A 15,200-nucleotide genomic window follows, 5' to 3' on the forward strand; every position below is an offset into this window, starting at 1 on the left:
GCAGCGCTCCCGCCGGAGCGGAGATGGGCTGCGGAGGAATCATAGAATAGTTTGGGTTGGAAGGGATCTTAAAGATCATCCAGTTCCACCCCCCCTGCCATGGGCAGGGACATCCCACTAGGTCAGGCTGCCCGAGGCCCCATCCAACCTGGTCTTGCTGGAAAGGAAAAGCCCCCCCTTCCCTGGCCGGGCTGTGTTCTTCCCGCAGCCGCCCGGCAGGGGCGGCGGGTGCCTGCCCGCACCCCGCATCCCCCCGGCGGGTCCCGCAGCGCCTCCCCGCGGCCGCTCGGCGCCGCCCCGCCCCGCCGTTCTCCCGAGCGGGAGGCACGGCAAGGTTCGCTCCTCCTCGCCGCCGCCACCGCTGCCGCCGCGGGATTCCTGTCTCCGTGTTTTCGGGCCGCCCTTTCACACCCGCCGCCGGAGCGGGACGGCGTGAGAGCGAGCGAGTGAGCGAGGCGGCGCGGATGCGCCCCGGCTGGCGGCGGATGCTCCGCAGCCCGGGAGCCCCCCGCACGCAGGGAGCGAGCGAGGCGATGAGCCGCCCGGAGTGACGGCGGCGGCGGCCAAGAGGAGGAGGAGGAAGGCAGCGATCCCCGCTAGTGCCCGCGGGAGCCATGCCCTTCGCCAAGAGGACGGTGGAGCCGCAGCGGCTGTGCCGGCGGCAGCCCGTCCCCTCCGTGCTGGAGGAGAGCCGGGGCGCGGAGCCGCCGCCGGAGGAGCCGGGAGAGGCGGCGGAGCCGGGCGGCGGGGAGGCGGCGGCGGTGCTGATGGTGCTGGACCTCTGCTCGGTCAGCAACGTGGCCCTGTCGCGGATCCTCCGGCAGCTCTCCGACGTGGCCCGACACGCCTGCACCCTCTTCCAGGAGGTCGAAGCCGACCTGCAGGGCACCCACCGCCGCGTTCGGGCGCTGCACGGCCGCATCGCCGGCCTCCAGGGGGCCGTGCGGGGCCTCGACCCCAAGCAGGAGGCAGTGCGTGAGTACCGCGGGATGGGGCGGCATCCCCATCCATAAAAGCCGCCGGGAGCGCGGGATGGGGCGGCATCCCCATCCATAAACCCCGCCGGGATGCGGGTGGGAGGAAAGGGACCCGCTGTACCGGGCGGGTCAGTGGGCGCTGCGGGGCGATGCCGGAGGGAGGGATGATGTCAGTGGTTTGGTGCCTTACGTAAGGCTGGCGGGGCTCTCGGGGAGCATCTTCTGCAGCCGAGGAGCGGGACGAGGTTGCAGCGGGGATGGGGACGATCCCCCGTCCTCCTGCATCTTTGGGGTTTCTCTGCCTTTGCCGGCCTTCCCTCCTCTTTCTCTTGTCGAAGTGTCTCTTGACTCCCCGACCGCAATTTTGAGCTCTTCGGTAGAAATGATAAAGCCGCTTCGTCCGCGGCCAACTTTCGGGACCGTAAAATAAGGAAGTTTGGTTTATGACTTCTTTCTGTTTAAAGAGTGGCCCCGAAGAGCCGCGGTGGGGAGTGAGAGGGGAGGGAAGAAAAAGATCAAGGCGAAATGCGACTTGTGTTATAAGCAGTCAGTGCTCGAATCCTGCTGCTTCTCCACCCAAACTGTAAAAGCGGTGACGGGCTCTGTAGTCCGAACAGCTGCTGATTTCTGCTGAATATGTCTCGTGTTCACAGCAGTGTAAGGATTTCGTACTCTCAGTGGTGCGTACGCTCCCCAAGCGCTTGTGAATGTGATTTCTGGTTTTTTTGATAGGTAGGGCTGTGGGTTGGAAGTCTGCAGTAGCAGAGATCGGTGTCAATTCTGCCCTCTTAATATCTGCTTTAGGAAGAGCAATAGCCTCAAATCAGAATTGGCTTAGTTTTGCCTTCTGCTCTTTCCCTCTAAATGCCGAGCACCTCCAGTGAGTACAGTGAAGTGAATTTACACGGGGATAAATGAGAGCATGCCCTCTTTTAGGTGTTTATAATGAATGTGCCATTAAAAAAAAAATGTGCTTTGGGTCTTCTTCCCTTTGAAGCGGTGTGGAAATATAAGTAACTCTTTTAGGATCAGTGAAGCTGTACTGATTAACAGAATCGAGCCTTAAGTATACAGCAGTATTTAAACTAATTCCTCGGCAGCTGTAGAGTGACTTTGCTGATGATATATTAATATACATCAACTGTAGATCACACCGAGGGAGGCTTTATGTGGTTTCAGGACGAGTGTGTAATCGGAGCAGAGTGCTGGGCTGTGATTGGAAACTGCGGTGAGAAGGAGGCTTGGCTGATGTAGTGGGGGAACTGTCTGAGGAAATGAAACTCCTTGTATCACATTCTCATCTGTAAGTCTTTTGAGCTGAGTAACTGTGGGTATATACTCATGTAAGTGAGAGCAGAGCTTAGCCTTTCTAATCTGTACAGGTTGGGTTTTTTTTTTTTTCTTTCTGGATTGTGCAAGTGCAGCTTGTTTTCAAATCACAGTGCAAAACCTTGATATTACAGCACAGTTATGTCATGCACTTAATTAGAGAGTCTGGCTTTACCCATGATAATAAATGCAGAATCCGCTTCTTTGGTGTTCTGTTTTCTTTTAAATCCTTTTCTCTTTAGGAGAGGAGAGACTTTTGCTCATGGTCTTTCCCACGTCTTCCCGCTATTCCTCCTCCTCTCTGAGTATGATACAACGAACAGCGTAGTGCCACTAGTAGAGCTGCAGATGTCCCTCGGTCTGGCCCGTGAAGGGCACCTCTATAATGCCAAGCTTTACCACTACCCATTCTCCAGTAGGTGTGTGCCTTGCCTCCAGCTATAGAGCTGCTTGGAGGCACGTTGCCCAGTCCTCATCATTGCTTCTCTCCATTTCATGTTGTACTACATGTGCTTTAAAGGTGAAAGTCTCCATACCAACTCGATGCGCATGAGCAGTTAACTTGTTTGCACGTTCCAGCTGCTTTTATTCCTGATCCAGTGCTGGACCAGCACAGCTGCATTTGCATAGCGCTACCTCTGAGTATCTCAACTGGGACCTGAGCTGAACAGCATCATTCTGCACTTTCTTCTCCTCATATCCCCAAATCCATACACATCCACAGCAACAACTCCCGTTGGCCTCCAGACTGCTCAGTGTTGCCAAGGGCCAGATAAAACTGCCTGGCAGAAAGCTGCCCACCTTCACTATAGTGTACACTGATAGTGTGCTTCTTGTTCTGGGCTGACACCTCCTGCTTTGTTATTACTTTCAGCAAAACTAAGGTTTGTTTTAAGTGCGTAGTGCCTACACAATCCACTCCTGACAGCATTACACTCAAGTCACTGCACCCAGTTTGTTTTTTTGAAACCGAGAGAGCAGTTGCAGGTGGTGACAGGTCTGCCCAGGATCTTACCAGCATCACATTAAGGCATACTGACTTCTGCCTCCCGTGGCACACACGGGAATGATGAGGTGGCCTCTGGGCTGCATTTGGTTGTCCAGTCCAAATGACACATCTAGGAATAACTCAGAACTGGCTAGAGGTCTGGACTTGTACCACGAGGAACATGCTGGTGACAAGCATGCAGCCCCTGCACCCATGTAATGACTGTAAAGATTGAATTGAATTTGTTGCATACCATGAGTCTGGGGCTGTGCTCTGCTTAGTGCATTGACCAAGATGCCATGTACTGGCATGTTTGCATCGTGAATGTGCTTCCCAAATACGCATTTTTTTAAGTACTCTATTTAAAACTGGCTGTATTGCCACAATGAGACATTCTTGATGTTCTAACACAAAGTGCAGCACAGTGGTTTGAGAATAATGCTGCCAAACTTGGCCTAGATACTCAGCTGTGACAGTGGAAGACCTTTTTCTCCGTGCCTCATAAGCCAGCTGGACTCTGAGGGTCACTTAGGATGGCACAGGCTGGATGAGGAAGAGGAAATGATGGGCCAATGCCCTCTCAGGAGCTACTGGAACCAGTGGTTACAGAGGGGCTTCCCTAGCCCCATCCCTTGCCCAGAATGACATTCCTTAGTGATCGCAGAGATGATACTGAGGGAAAGGGGAGCAGGAAAGGAACTATCTTGAAAATAGCATATTGTACAATTTCGCATAATAATGTACTGTATATTGAAAATTATGTGTTGTTGTACACAAATAAAACATCTATGTTGGTTTCAGGAAATATTAACAGAAAATTGAAATTAATTAAAACCAGCCTTTTTCTGGTTATGCTTTTCACTGCTGCTGTCATTTTCACGAGGCCTTAACATTCTCAGCTGTCTTGCTATTGAAGTGGTGATCATTTGCAAGACTGGGTATACTTTAAGAATAGAACTTAAACTCCTCAGCTGAGCTACTGATAAAAGTATTTACAATGTGCTGCTCTTTTGTTTTTGCCAGTGTTCAGAAAGTGTGATTGGAAAATCTTGTTAGGCACAATAAAGGACTGATTCTGGGCAGTTGCAAGCAGGTCATTTTCAAAAATTCAGGGTCTCCTGCCTTTGCCTTCTCAGATGCTGCTTGTCCTTTCATCTTTCTGATAAGCTTCTGGCCAGCTAGCATCTTGCAAATGTGAATCCTCCCACCTTCTGACTGGAAGAGGAACAAGGGTGAGAAACACTTTACTGTTCAGCTCCTGAACTAACTAATTTGCCCTTCTGCCATTCCAAGTACTTTGCTGCTTTTCATCATGAGCAGCTCCAGAGTCTGCTTCTAAAGGAGAACCATGTGGGAATAACATGATTGTTGTCAGTCTGGCTGTTGCTTAGACTTTACTTATTACGAGCAAGAGAACTGAGTGGTGTGGAACTGCCTAGTTTTATTATTAGATGCTTGTTTATCTTGGTAATACCGGAATGTAGAAGTGCTGCATTTGTGTGTAGTCTTGAGACTTAATGACTCTGTTATTGTTTGGAAAGGTGATTTCTCAGTCAAGGGGACTATAGACCTGGCAGTCTCAGAGTAATATTGTACTTTTGAAATTGATGATGTAAGCTGGCTTGCTTTCTGAATAACCAGCAATGACTGGACATCAGACTTTGAAAGCCCTAGTTAACAAAATCCTCTTTGCACCCTGGTATCCCAGAGAATTCCACACATTCCAGGCTTTTTTTTTTTTCTGAAAGCATCAATGTGTTACCACGAGCCGATCTTTCTAAATGCTGTATCGTTTCCAGCAGTTGCCTGCTGTATCTTCATTGCTCCATTTTTCCATTCCTGATTTTCCTATGTGCTTGCAGTTATTGGTACAGCAGCTTAGAAGTGCGGGGATCTCCCATGTTACTCTGCTCTTCAGATCTCTGCAGCAAGCTCCCCTATAGGTTTTTCTTCTTTCTTGAAGTGTCAGTAGTGAGATAAAAAAGACATCTGTGAACTGATTCGTTATCATCTTAAGCTCTGCATTAATTTATTCTGTTTGATTGCAGTTGGTTACTGAGAACAGCCCAGCTAGTTTCACTTTTGCTTTTAGTCTCTTTCACTGTGCTTTCTAGGTGGTTTTGTTCTGATTTTGTTTGGTTTGGGGTTTCAGGTTTTTGTTTGTTTTGTTTTTACACACTGATACAATGCTCTTCTGTTTAGGTTTTGAGCACTGCAGGGAAATGTTTAATCAATTGTACGTTTTTTATGTGCCTTCTGCCACAATTCGACCATTTTCACAAAACATATGTTGGACCCAAAGCTCATCAGATAATGTCTCTCCTCTTCCCTAACTTAATGTACTGAAGTCTCAACTGCTGCTGAAATGGAATCTAGAAATCGTCTCAGGAGATGTTTTCATTGTATGGCTGTCCCAGGCTAACTGTTGGTGAGCATCCTTGCAGAGATCTTCAGGCAAGTACGTAAGACCTTAATAGTAGGCACCATCTGGAAAGAAAAAAGAAGCAAGTTCAATTTGGGTAGGTAAATGTTGCACTTTATCCCAGCTTCACAAAATCCTAGAGAATTTTAACTCAAGTTTTCATTGAATGTGTTTTTTGTTTTGCTGAGGCACAACTGTAGACCTCCATGGGCTGGATACCTTTACATAAAAATATCTTGGATACTGCTGGAGACAAATTGGAACAGATTTCTAGCTTCCCTCAATTCTGTGCCATTAGTCCTTTATAGTGTATAACCATATCTAAGTATAAAGGTAGTTACACTCTTAGGGGTACACACTAATGTAGCCTGGGGGATGTGAGGCCCAAGGCGGTATTTAAAGCTCGCTTTGTACTTTGAAATCATATTGCTTGGGAAATTCTTCTTGGGTGCAGAATAAAACCTCTGAAGAAAAGATTTATAGTCTGGTTGTAGTAATTCATTGCCTTCAGCTTAGTGTCCTGCACCTACCCTAATGGAATGACACATCCTCTTCACTTGTCCTTTGGTAAAGGAAGAACGGCTTTTGGCTTTACTTGTCAGGTGTGGTTTTTTTGGTGTTGTGCTGGTTGGTGCATACTCCTTTGCGCTAGAGAACTCGCCTCGCTGGTGCACTTGTCTGTAGTTTCCCCATGAATGCAAATAACCCACATTGTGGGTGTGGGAACGTTGAAGGATTTCCTCAGTGTTTGATGTTTTCTAAACACAGGGGGTTGATGGCAAGTTAGCAGAGCTGAAAGGAACTGGAGGCCAAAGCATTGGCTTTACTGCTTAACTTTACTGCTGTCAGAACAATGAAAGGACAGAGGAAGATAAACCTGCTCAGGTGAGGATCCCATCCATCCCCACCTTACCATAACATTAGCTAGAGCGCCATTAGTTAGAGTACTGTCATTTAGGAGAAAGATTCCTTATCTTTGCTTGCACAAGGTCAATAGAAGACCTTTTACAAAAGAACATGACCATTCAGAGGCTGAACTGTAGATATTTCTTCATGTCCATTTAGTATGTGATAGAAGGTAACAGGATGGAATTTGTCAGGTGACTTTGGCAGGGATGTAATGGTTTTGAAGTTGTCACCTTCAGTCACTTTGGCTTGTGGAAAGCGACTCTGGTCTCTTTGCAGATAAAAGCAAAGTATGAAATCGTTTGTCCCACTTAAGCCAGTGAGACTCTCAGTGGAAAGGCCCTGAGAGCCCATTGCTCAGGTAGACTCAATAGCCTTCATTTGGCACAGCCTAGTAATGGGTGGATAGCAGACAGCTGTGATTTTCCTCTGTAGCCATTCCCTGTTACATAAATGTAAATCTTCAGAACTTTGCCAAAACTCATTTACTTGGTCTTCCATTGGTATAGTATAGAAGGCCTTTACCATCCTATAGTTCCTTGCTTTTTATCCTACGACTAGTACTTAAACTAATGTAACAGGTTTGAACTGTTTGGGGATTTTGTTGCTAGATGGAAAGGCTGCCGGCCAAAAGACCTGATACCCAAACATGTTCAAAGCTGGATTCACGATATTTTTTTCCTGCAGCTACCTTTTAGTCTCATAATTGTTAGTGGATCTTCTTTCTGGCTTGTACTCAGGAACCAAGCAAGGGTCTCCAGTGGGTTTATTAGAAATCGTGGTGGAAATGGCTTAGCTCTTCTAAAACCAGTGAGGTCTCTTTTACACAGGAGAAGATAGACTCGAGCCTAAGACTCCTTACTAAGGATCTGATGGTTTAACAGAAATACTTACCACATCTCCTTTTAAACTTCTATTTAAAAGCCTTTATAATTTAATGTTTGTGTTCATATGGAAACAAGATGAGTGTTCCAGAGAAATCAGTGGAGTCATTCAAAGTTTTGGTTAGTTCCCCTGCTGATACAGGAGAGATCTGGAGATTAAGAAATAAGCAGGCTCTGATAAGTTACTGAGGGCATGGGGAGGTCATTCACCTGTTGATTCACATGCGTAAAAGATGGTAATTTCCCTTTATGTAAGATGAAGGGCCTGGAATGTTTCCAAAAAACTCTTGCATAGTTCTCAAATGTCCTTGGACTGAGGGAAGGACTTGAAGGAAACAAATATAAATATCCAGTGTAACTGTGCCACTCAACTACTGTTCTGCATCAGCAGAATCAGGTTTTGTTGACATTTCTTACATAGGTTTACCTGTTCTGTGGCTTCAGTTTCAAGGATCGGATTATTGATGGTCTGGCAGAGATATGGAAAGGTGGGGAGAGAAGAGGGGAAGCAACCCTTACTGCTCCCTGGCATAAGCCTGTCCCAACTTCTTCTCCATCCTGGCAAAGGCAGACTGCTTAAGTGTGGTTGTTTAAGGGCAGCACCTGTCTCTTCCTCTCTCCAAACTGGATAGCAAAATAAATCCAGTGCAGGGGAGTATCAGCTGTTTTTTAAGAAAGCCCCTAATCTGACACATTTCCTTCACACATGCCTAGGCATGTTGTACCCAAATCAAACAGACACCCCCAGGGATCTCTTAAAAGCAATGTTACGATGCCCAAAGTGGGGAAAAAATATGACCAGCTGATGTGTATAATACACACATGCATTTTAAAAGCATCGTTGCAGGGTTGTGTGGTCTTCTGAGTCAGAGAGCTGGGATTTTCAGAAGCTGCTCTTTCCAATCATTTGGCATCTCCATGTAATCGGAGGCTGACATCAGTCTCTCAATTGGAACTACTTGAGCTATTAGGCTGTGAAGAGCAGAAACTCTGTGTTACTGAGTGTGTATGCTGGGGGAAGGTTTTTTCACTTCCTTTGATGTATTAGCATCAAGAGAGGGAGTCTTCGCTTCATTCCTAATTGCTTCTCGTCTTTGAATTTATATACCAATATGTAAGTAACTGCAAAGGGAGATAGCAGAATTTATAAAAAGTTCAAAAAGGCAGGGCTTAGAGCATGATTAAAATAAAAGATAGCATACAGTGTGTGCTGTTTTTAGCTGAAATATCTTCCCAGAATGCTTTCCATTTACATTCTCATTATATCTAACTGCTTCTAATGCACTGCTTAGTTTAACAACTGGCATGTTTTTAGGGTAGATTTTATAGTAGATATACACCCACTGTGTTCTTAACTCAAGACTTTAAATTGCAGTATCTGTATTGGACAATCTTTTCTTATACCTTCTTGGCTGAAGGCAGGAAGAAAGCAGTAGTGATGGGAACCTAATTAAGCCTGTAGTTTAATTACACCAGTAGCTGTGTGCTTGAAATGCTGCTAGATTCAATGAGTGCTGCGTGACACTGCCATGTTAAGTCCCAGCAGAGAATGACATTTTTTTTTTAATAGGATCACTGTAATTCTTACAAAGCCACTGTGGTTTTCTCCTTCTTTTCAGCTGCCAAGTGCATTGGACTTTGAACTATAGCCACTCAGACAGACTCCCTGAGAAAGTTTGGAAGAGCCGGCTTGCTAGCGTGTGCATGTGATTAAGGAGAATGAGTATAGGGCGGTGTGTTTGTGCTATAAATATGCATAGCTTGTTCAGACCTCTGCAGCTTTCCCCCCTGCCTTCTCAGAGTTTTCTTGTTACCTTGACAATATTTGAAAAGACCTTTAAGTTGGCCTGGGCAGAGGGTAAGTAGAGGGGAAAAGGTGCTAATCCATCTCCTCCAAGATGTGTGTATTAGTGGCTGCAGAATCGGGCCACTTTTAGGACTGAAATGTGCAGATTGCACTGAAGCATTCACCTCTGTGCACAGGCTTTGGTTTTCTTTAAAGGCAATCTCTATGCAAGCTCAATTTTGCCTGTTCTTTTTTTCAAAAAAGGTATTACCAAGTGGTTCTCTTCAGATGGTCTGTGACTGGCCCTGATTGCAGAAATCAGATCTTGATGATGAAGCTCAGGATAAGCAGCACTATGATGCTGACAGGCAAACTTTTTGTAAGATAGTATATATGGTTCACTGCATCCAGTATTTAGTGGGGTATTATAAGGAGTGATTTAATTTTAAGTGTAATGAGAGATTAATTACGTTTGAATACTTATCACCCAAATTGGAGTGGGTCCAAAGAACAGGTACTACCCAGCTCCATTTTTTCTCTCTGCAAGGTTTGTTTGTGTACTTGTGGGAAAAAGAGAGTCAGTTCTTTGCACAGGCATGGTCTTTTCTTCGGTGAAGTTGTTTTTGGTGAAGTGCTTTGTACAGGAGGATAGTCAAGAGATGTATATTAATTCATTTCACAAAAAGGAAAGCACATATCTTGGATTGACCACTGACTTTCACATGTCCACCTCTTAGCCTGGAAGCAACATAGCTCTGTACTGTCCAGGTTTTGAATGCAAGCATCTTTTTTTCCCCCCCTCTCTTTGTATTTTGATGAGCTGGATTTCTCATGCTTATCCAAAACCTCTTCTGACTGCACAGCACAGCTTCTGCTGCATTGGTCTGAGCTAAATAAAGATCCCCTGGCTTTCCTGTACCCCAGCAGTTAACATCATCACAGAGGCTGCTATCTCAGCATGCTGAAGATATCCTGCCTCCTCTCCCATATCGAATCTGTTCTGCTGCAACAAGTATTGCTGCAGGAACCTGAAGTCTTGGTCTCTGCAGAAGATCGCCTGAAGTCTTGCACACAGTTTGCATGCAAAGTTAAATTTTCCCCATAGGATAGATCGTTCTGACACCACCATTTTTAGCCTGTTTTCTTATCGAAAAAAGTGTTGAGGAGTAGCACGCTGTGTGCACGCATAGCAAGGGAGGGGATGGGCTTGCCTGTATCTCAGCCATTCAGAAATATTATATCTGTTACTCAACTGCGATTGCAACTGCATTGCCGTGGTATAGAAATCATAAAAGAGGCTTCCAGGTAAAAGAGAGAACAGACTATTCCTGCTGCATTTGAAGGAAGGGCTTTCTCTTTATTAGACACTAGAAAATCCACTGGGGAAAGAATCCCTTATAAACGTTCCAACCCAGTATAAAATAAGTGCTCCATTTGGCACTCACATTTTCTTCAATGTGAAAGTCAGTTCTTTGCATGACATAAAAGCCAGAGAAAAGCAGGCTTCATTAGTTCCACTGCTTGCAAAACTGCTTGTTCATATTCCGCTTTCGTCTCTAGAATTACTGAATATTTCTTCTCATTTTTAATCTTTTTTTTCAAAACTTATGCCTTGAATGACTTTCCTATTGGGCTATCCTATCCTTCACTCCTCTTTTCATGATGGTTTCACAGGGGATGCAGCTATGTTTTTACCTCTGTCTTAATGGGAAAGGCAATCCTCTCTCATTGTGAGAGTGATCAGTATTAATTTTTATGACTGTGGTTTATTCTCCATTGATTATCTTTAATGTGATGCTGTCTTGTTCAGTTAATAAACTACAGATAACCTGCTAGGATTTAATTAACCCTCTCCCCCCAACATAACTTGCTTTTAATAGATGTTGTAAATGCATTTGTTGTGTCTGGTACATTAAAATTACTGGTTTAAGTTCTTTTATTTCAAATTGCACTCTAGCTGAAGTATATTTTGTGATAATCATCTTGTCATTACTCTGCTAATAGCCTGAAATAAGTATTGCTACTTCATGACTTCAGCAAGACTTTTTGGCCTCTTTTACAGTTACCACAGACTTGATTCAGGCTTAAGTCCCAGACAGAGGTTTGATAAGCTGTGTTTTGGACAAAATCCTTCCAATTGAGACTAGGAAGCTCACCTGAAGATTTACTGTTAACTCTCCATCACTGTTAGGAAGTGGCTGCTCAGCTGGTGTGAGTGAGTGCCTCAAGCCCGCAAGCTGTCCCTTTTCAAGCCAGGGTGGCAAAGCAACATTAGTCCACACGCAGGTGTATCCAATTTCCTTCTTAGAATCACAAATTTGATTTATGTTGGAAAAGACCTTTAAGATCATCAAGTCCAACCATAAACCTAACACTCAGTCCTGGGCCAGCTGACATGCCCAGGGCAAGGCTGTGGGGCTGGGCCACGCCCTGGGGAATGGGGCTACCCAGGCAGCAATATATCTGCTATTGGCCAGCTGTGCAACCTGTGCAGCAATGCAGCAGGGCTTTGGTAATATAGCTATTTTGTGCAAATAGATGTGCTGTTGCCAGATATATGCGCCATGCACTTATAGCGCCCAAGATGTTACACATTGCAGTGCTCTGGACCAGATCTGTTTAAACAAAGCTAGCTGGAGCGCTTGAGAGGTGAACTAGGATGGCATCATTGACCATGTGTTGACTGCAGAGGAGGCTGACCATCTGTGGAGGAAAGAGGAGGAGGAAAGAGGCTGAGGCAGAGCTGCAGTACCTGTGCTCAGAGTTCCCCGTTGACATTTCACCACCTGTTTAAAGTACAACCCAAGGTATTTAGCCATCTTGCACTGTCTGTGTTTTTAGGGACCTCTGTCAATATGTGTAAAATTTACAGGGCAATTTTAGATCAGATCCAACAATAAAATCATCTGCCTACAGTTATGGTGTGAAAATGAGTACCCTGTTTGAGGAATGCTGGATCTATGAGTGAGTGAATGGGTTACAGCTACCTTCAGCAGCTGTAATATGGCTATTCATTTATGAGATTGTCCAAGTGGAACTTAACACAAATTATTAATGTAGATTAGAAGTATTTTTCATTTATCTGCTTGTTCCTAAGTGCTGTGCTGAAGAACCCAGCAGAATGGCAATTTGTTAAAGTAAATGAGAGGGACCTGCAAAATACTGCAGCTCAGGGTGATTATTTCTTTCCTTTCTGGAATTGTGTTTCTTGTTTCCCTGTAGATCTGACCTCATAATCAGCATCTTGAACTGTGAGCCTAAAAGTTTCTGTTACCACAAAATAGAAGTGTGCCCAATTTTGTGCAGTCTTTATAAACAATAGTTGAATTAGAAGAGGCTTGGGTAGCATCTTCTGTCGCAAAATTCTGTGTTTATTTATTTATCTGTATACATAAACACAGAGCTAGATAAAGGAGGAAGACCAGTAGACAAGATAATTTTGGTCACTGAGATTAGAAAAAACTTAATAAAGGGGAAAATAATTTTACTGCCACTTCAGCAGCAACCTGGTCAAACAAGGGAGAAAATATTCAGTAGTACAGCTCTCATTACAAAGGTTGTTATTAAGATTAAGATAATCGATGTCTCTTGCTCTTTCCTTGTTTTGACTTTGTGTCTTCATCCAAAAGCATCTTGTGGTTGAGTTCAGTTCCTTTGCATCCCCTTCCCTCTCATAGTGGAAGATTAGTTTGGACTTGAGAGGTTTTGATGGTATTGATAGAAAATCTTCTGCTGGATGTAATGAGTGATCATGCCCTAGAAGTGGGGTACATCTTGTTTGGGGATGTGGGAATTATGCTGTTTTGTTGTACTTAGAAGAATAAAGCCTTTGCCTTTGAATGAGTTGCCCCCACTACATTATAGCAAGGGCTGAAAAATAAAATGAAAATGTAGAAAACCTCAGACAAGTTCAATAAATTAATTCTTCCAAGAGAACAGGTCAGTAAGTGAGAGGTAGAGTGGTGCAAGTCTGCAGTGTAGTTTGCAGATTCACTGAGGGAACGTGTGATACTTACATTTATTATTGCAAGGAGATGTCTCCCCTGCCTTCTTTCTCTTTTGAGATAGTCCAGCCTTGGGCTTGTTAAATATGTCTCTACAGCAGCTGGCACATACTGACCTTGTTTGCTGCAGTCTGCTCTTCTGTAGCTTCTTGATTCTAGTGGCATGAGCCAGATTGACAGTGCCCTAGAGCTAAATGCTGGATAGCATAATTAAGTGCTGTAGTAGTGGAGGCTGGAGCTGATGGGTCAGACTTTGGCCAATACTTCGTTGTCCAAGATACGTCTGTTGTGTCAAAGTAGTAGTTCTTCTTTTTCCTTTCAGATCATATTCCTCTGGTATAAGAATGTTAAATTATATACCAAAAATATTTTAATCTGCACAACAAAGAGCTCTCTCTGCTACTTTGTGTCCTGATAGCACTACAAGAACATTTCACAGACTTGTAGGACTCGTGGAAGCCCACCTGAATTTTTCTTTCAAATCTGTATAGCACTTTTCCTGCTGTGTTGTGGAGTCATGGTCGTTAGTTGTGAGGGTGACGTGAACCCTGGTTCCTTGGAAGTTCTCTGCCAGTGCAGTCCCAGCTGAGCACATAGCAAGCACCAGAATGTGACTCTGCAGCCGTTGTTGTGAGTTTGGGGTCTGAGGAGCCTGATTTCACACTGACCAGGAAACCACATCAGTGGTCTGTCTGCCATCCTGCAGCCTTTTTCCTTCCTGCTTCCATATGCCATTTATAGCCAGGAAACTGTGTCTCCCACCTGCCCTTCTTCCTTTTCTTGACATGCTGCTTAGCAGCTTCAGGGATGCATAACAGCTGATGTTTCTCTTCTGCTTCCTGTTTGCAACCTATGTGCTTTCTGAGGCGATGTGTTCCCATGTGTAATGTTGGTGAGCAGCTTGTGCTACCCTGCCTGGGCACTGTGCAGCCTCTGGCAGAACGGTGTTGGTGTGTGGGAGAGGAGTTGGCACTGGGAAAGGAATGGGTGAAGAAGAGATCTCTGTCATTCCTGACAGACCACTTGCTGAAGTGGTGTTTGTAGAAGCCGTACTACACAACAGCCCCACTGCGGATCTGGCCCTGAAGGACAGCTGGCCTTCCAACGGTTTGGGAAGCAGCAGGGGTATGGCAGGATTTTTTCTGTTTATTTTTCTGCTGATGGGCTAGTGTGCACTATGAGGAAACATAGCAGGTAGCCTTTAGGTGGACTAAGCTGCTCACTGTAAATGTCTGGCAGATGGAAGAAGAGACCCAGATCCATCCAGGTGCTGAGTCCCTCTTGAGCAGGCTAAGGATATTCAGGTCTGCAGGTTGGACCTGACAAGGAGGGTGGCCCAGCAGCTAGAATATTAGTGCTGAAGAGACACAGATTAATCTGTTGTCTTCTTGTGGAGCCTTGGGTGGAGGTTGTTAGTGGGATTCAGATCACCAAGTTTTAGCACTCTCAACTTCTGGCCATCCATTCCATTCAAAGGTGAGCCTGTCTCCCACTGTTGAGCAGATAACATTTCTAGATTGCATGATTTGCATGAGTCCTTTAACTTCTGTAGATGTCATGGTGTTAAGTGGGTACCATCACAGGCTCTGTAGGTATTTGTTCCTCAGCACTGGGGCAGGGTGATAGCCCATCCCTTCTTCTCAGAGGTGGCATCACACAAGTAGGGAGGATGAGCTGTTATGTGGTGATAGATACTGTACAGGTACCCTATGTATACACACCTGCTTTGTGAATGACAAGCAATTTGTGAGGCTGAGACCCTTCCACATCAACAGTGTTTCTGTTCTTCATGAGCCAATGCTTCCAGGTGCCATGTGGTTCTTCCTGATGAAGGCTGTACCCCCTGGTGGGATTCTCCAGTCCTCCTTCAGCAAGCAAGATTTCTTGTTACGGGGAACTGCTGC

At 45.2% G+C, this 15,200-nt stretch overlaps 1 protein-coding gene across 3 annotated transcripts in view; it reads left to right on the top strand.

The window, feature by feature from the left end:
- Positions 1-321: 321 nt before the first annotated feature.
- The window catches only part of NHS (NHS actin remodeling regulator), a 255,403-nt gene continuing 240,524 nt past the window's right edge, over positions 322-15,200 (top strand). For 2 of the 3 annotated variants that reach the window (XM_054086823.1, XM_054086841.1), the window contains exon 1: positions 322-975. In XM_054086823.1, coding sequence (XP_053942798.1) covers positions 615-975 — 361 coding nt within the window. In that variant the 5' untranslated portion in view covers positions 322-614. The remainder of the gene's footprint in view (positions 976-15,200) is intronic. The other variant, XM_054086831.1, reaches the window with a different exon arrangement.

The sequence above is a fragment of the Cuculus canorus genome, chromosome 1 (genome assembly GCF_017976375.1).
Source record: "Cuculus canorus isolate bCucCan1 chromosome 1, bCucCan1.pri, whole genome shotgun sequence".
NCBI lineage: Eukaryota > Metazoa > Chordata > Aves > Cuculiformes > Cuculidae > Cuculus > Cuculus canorus.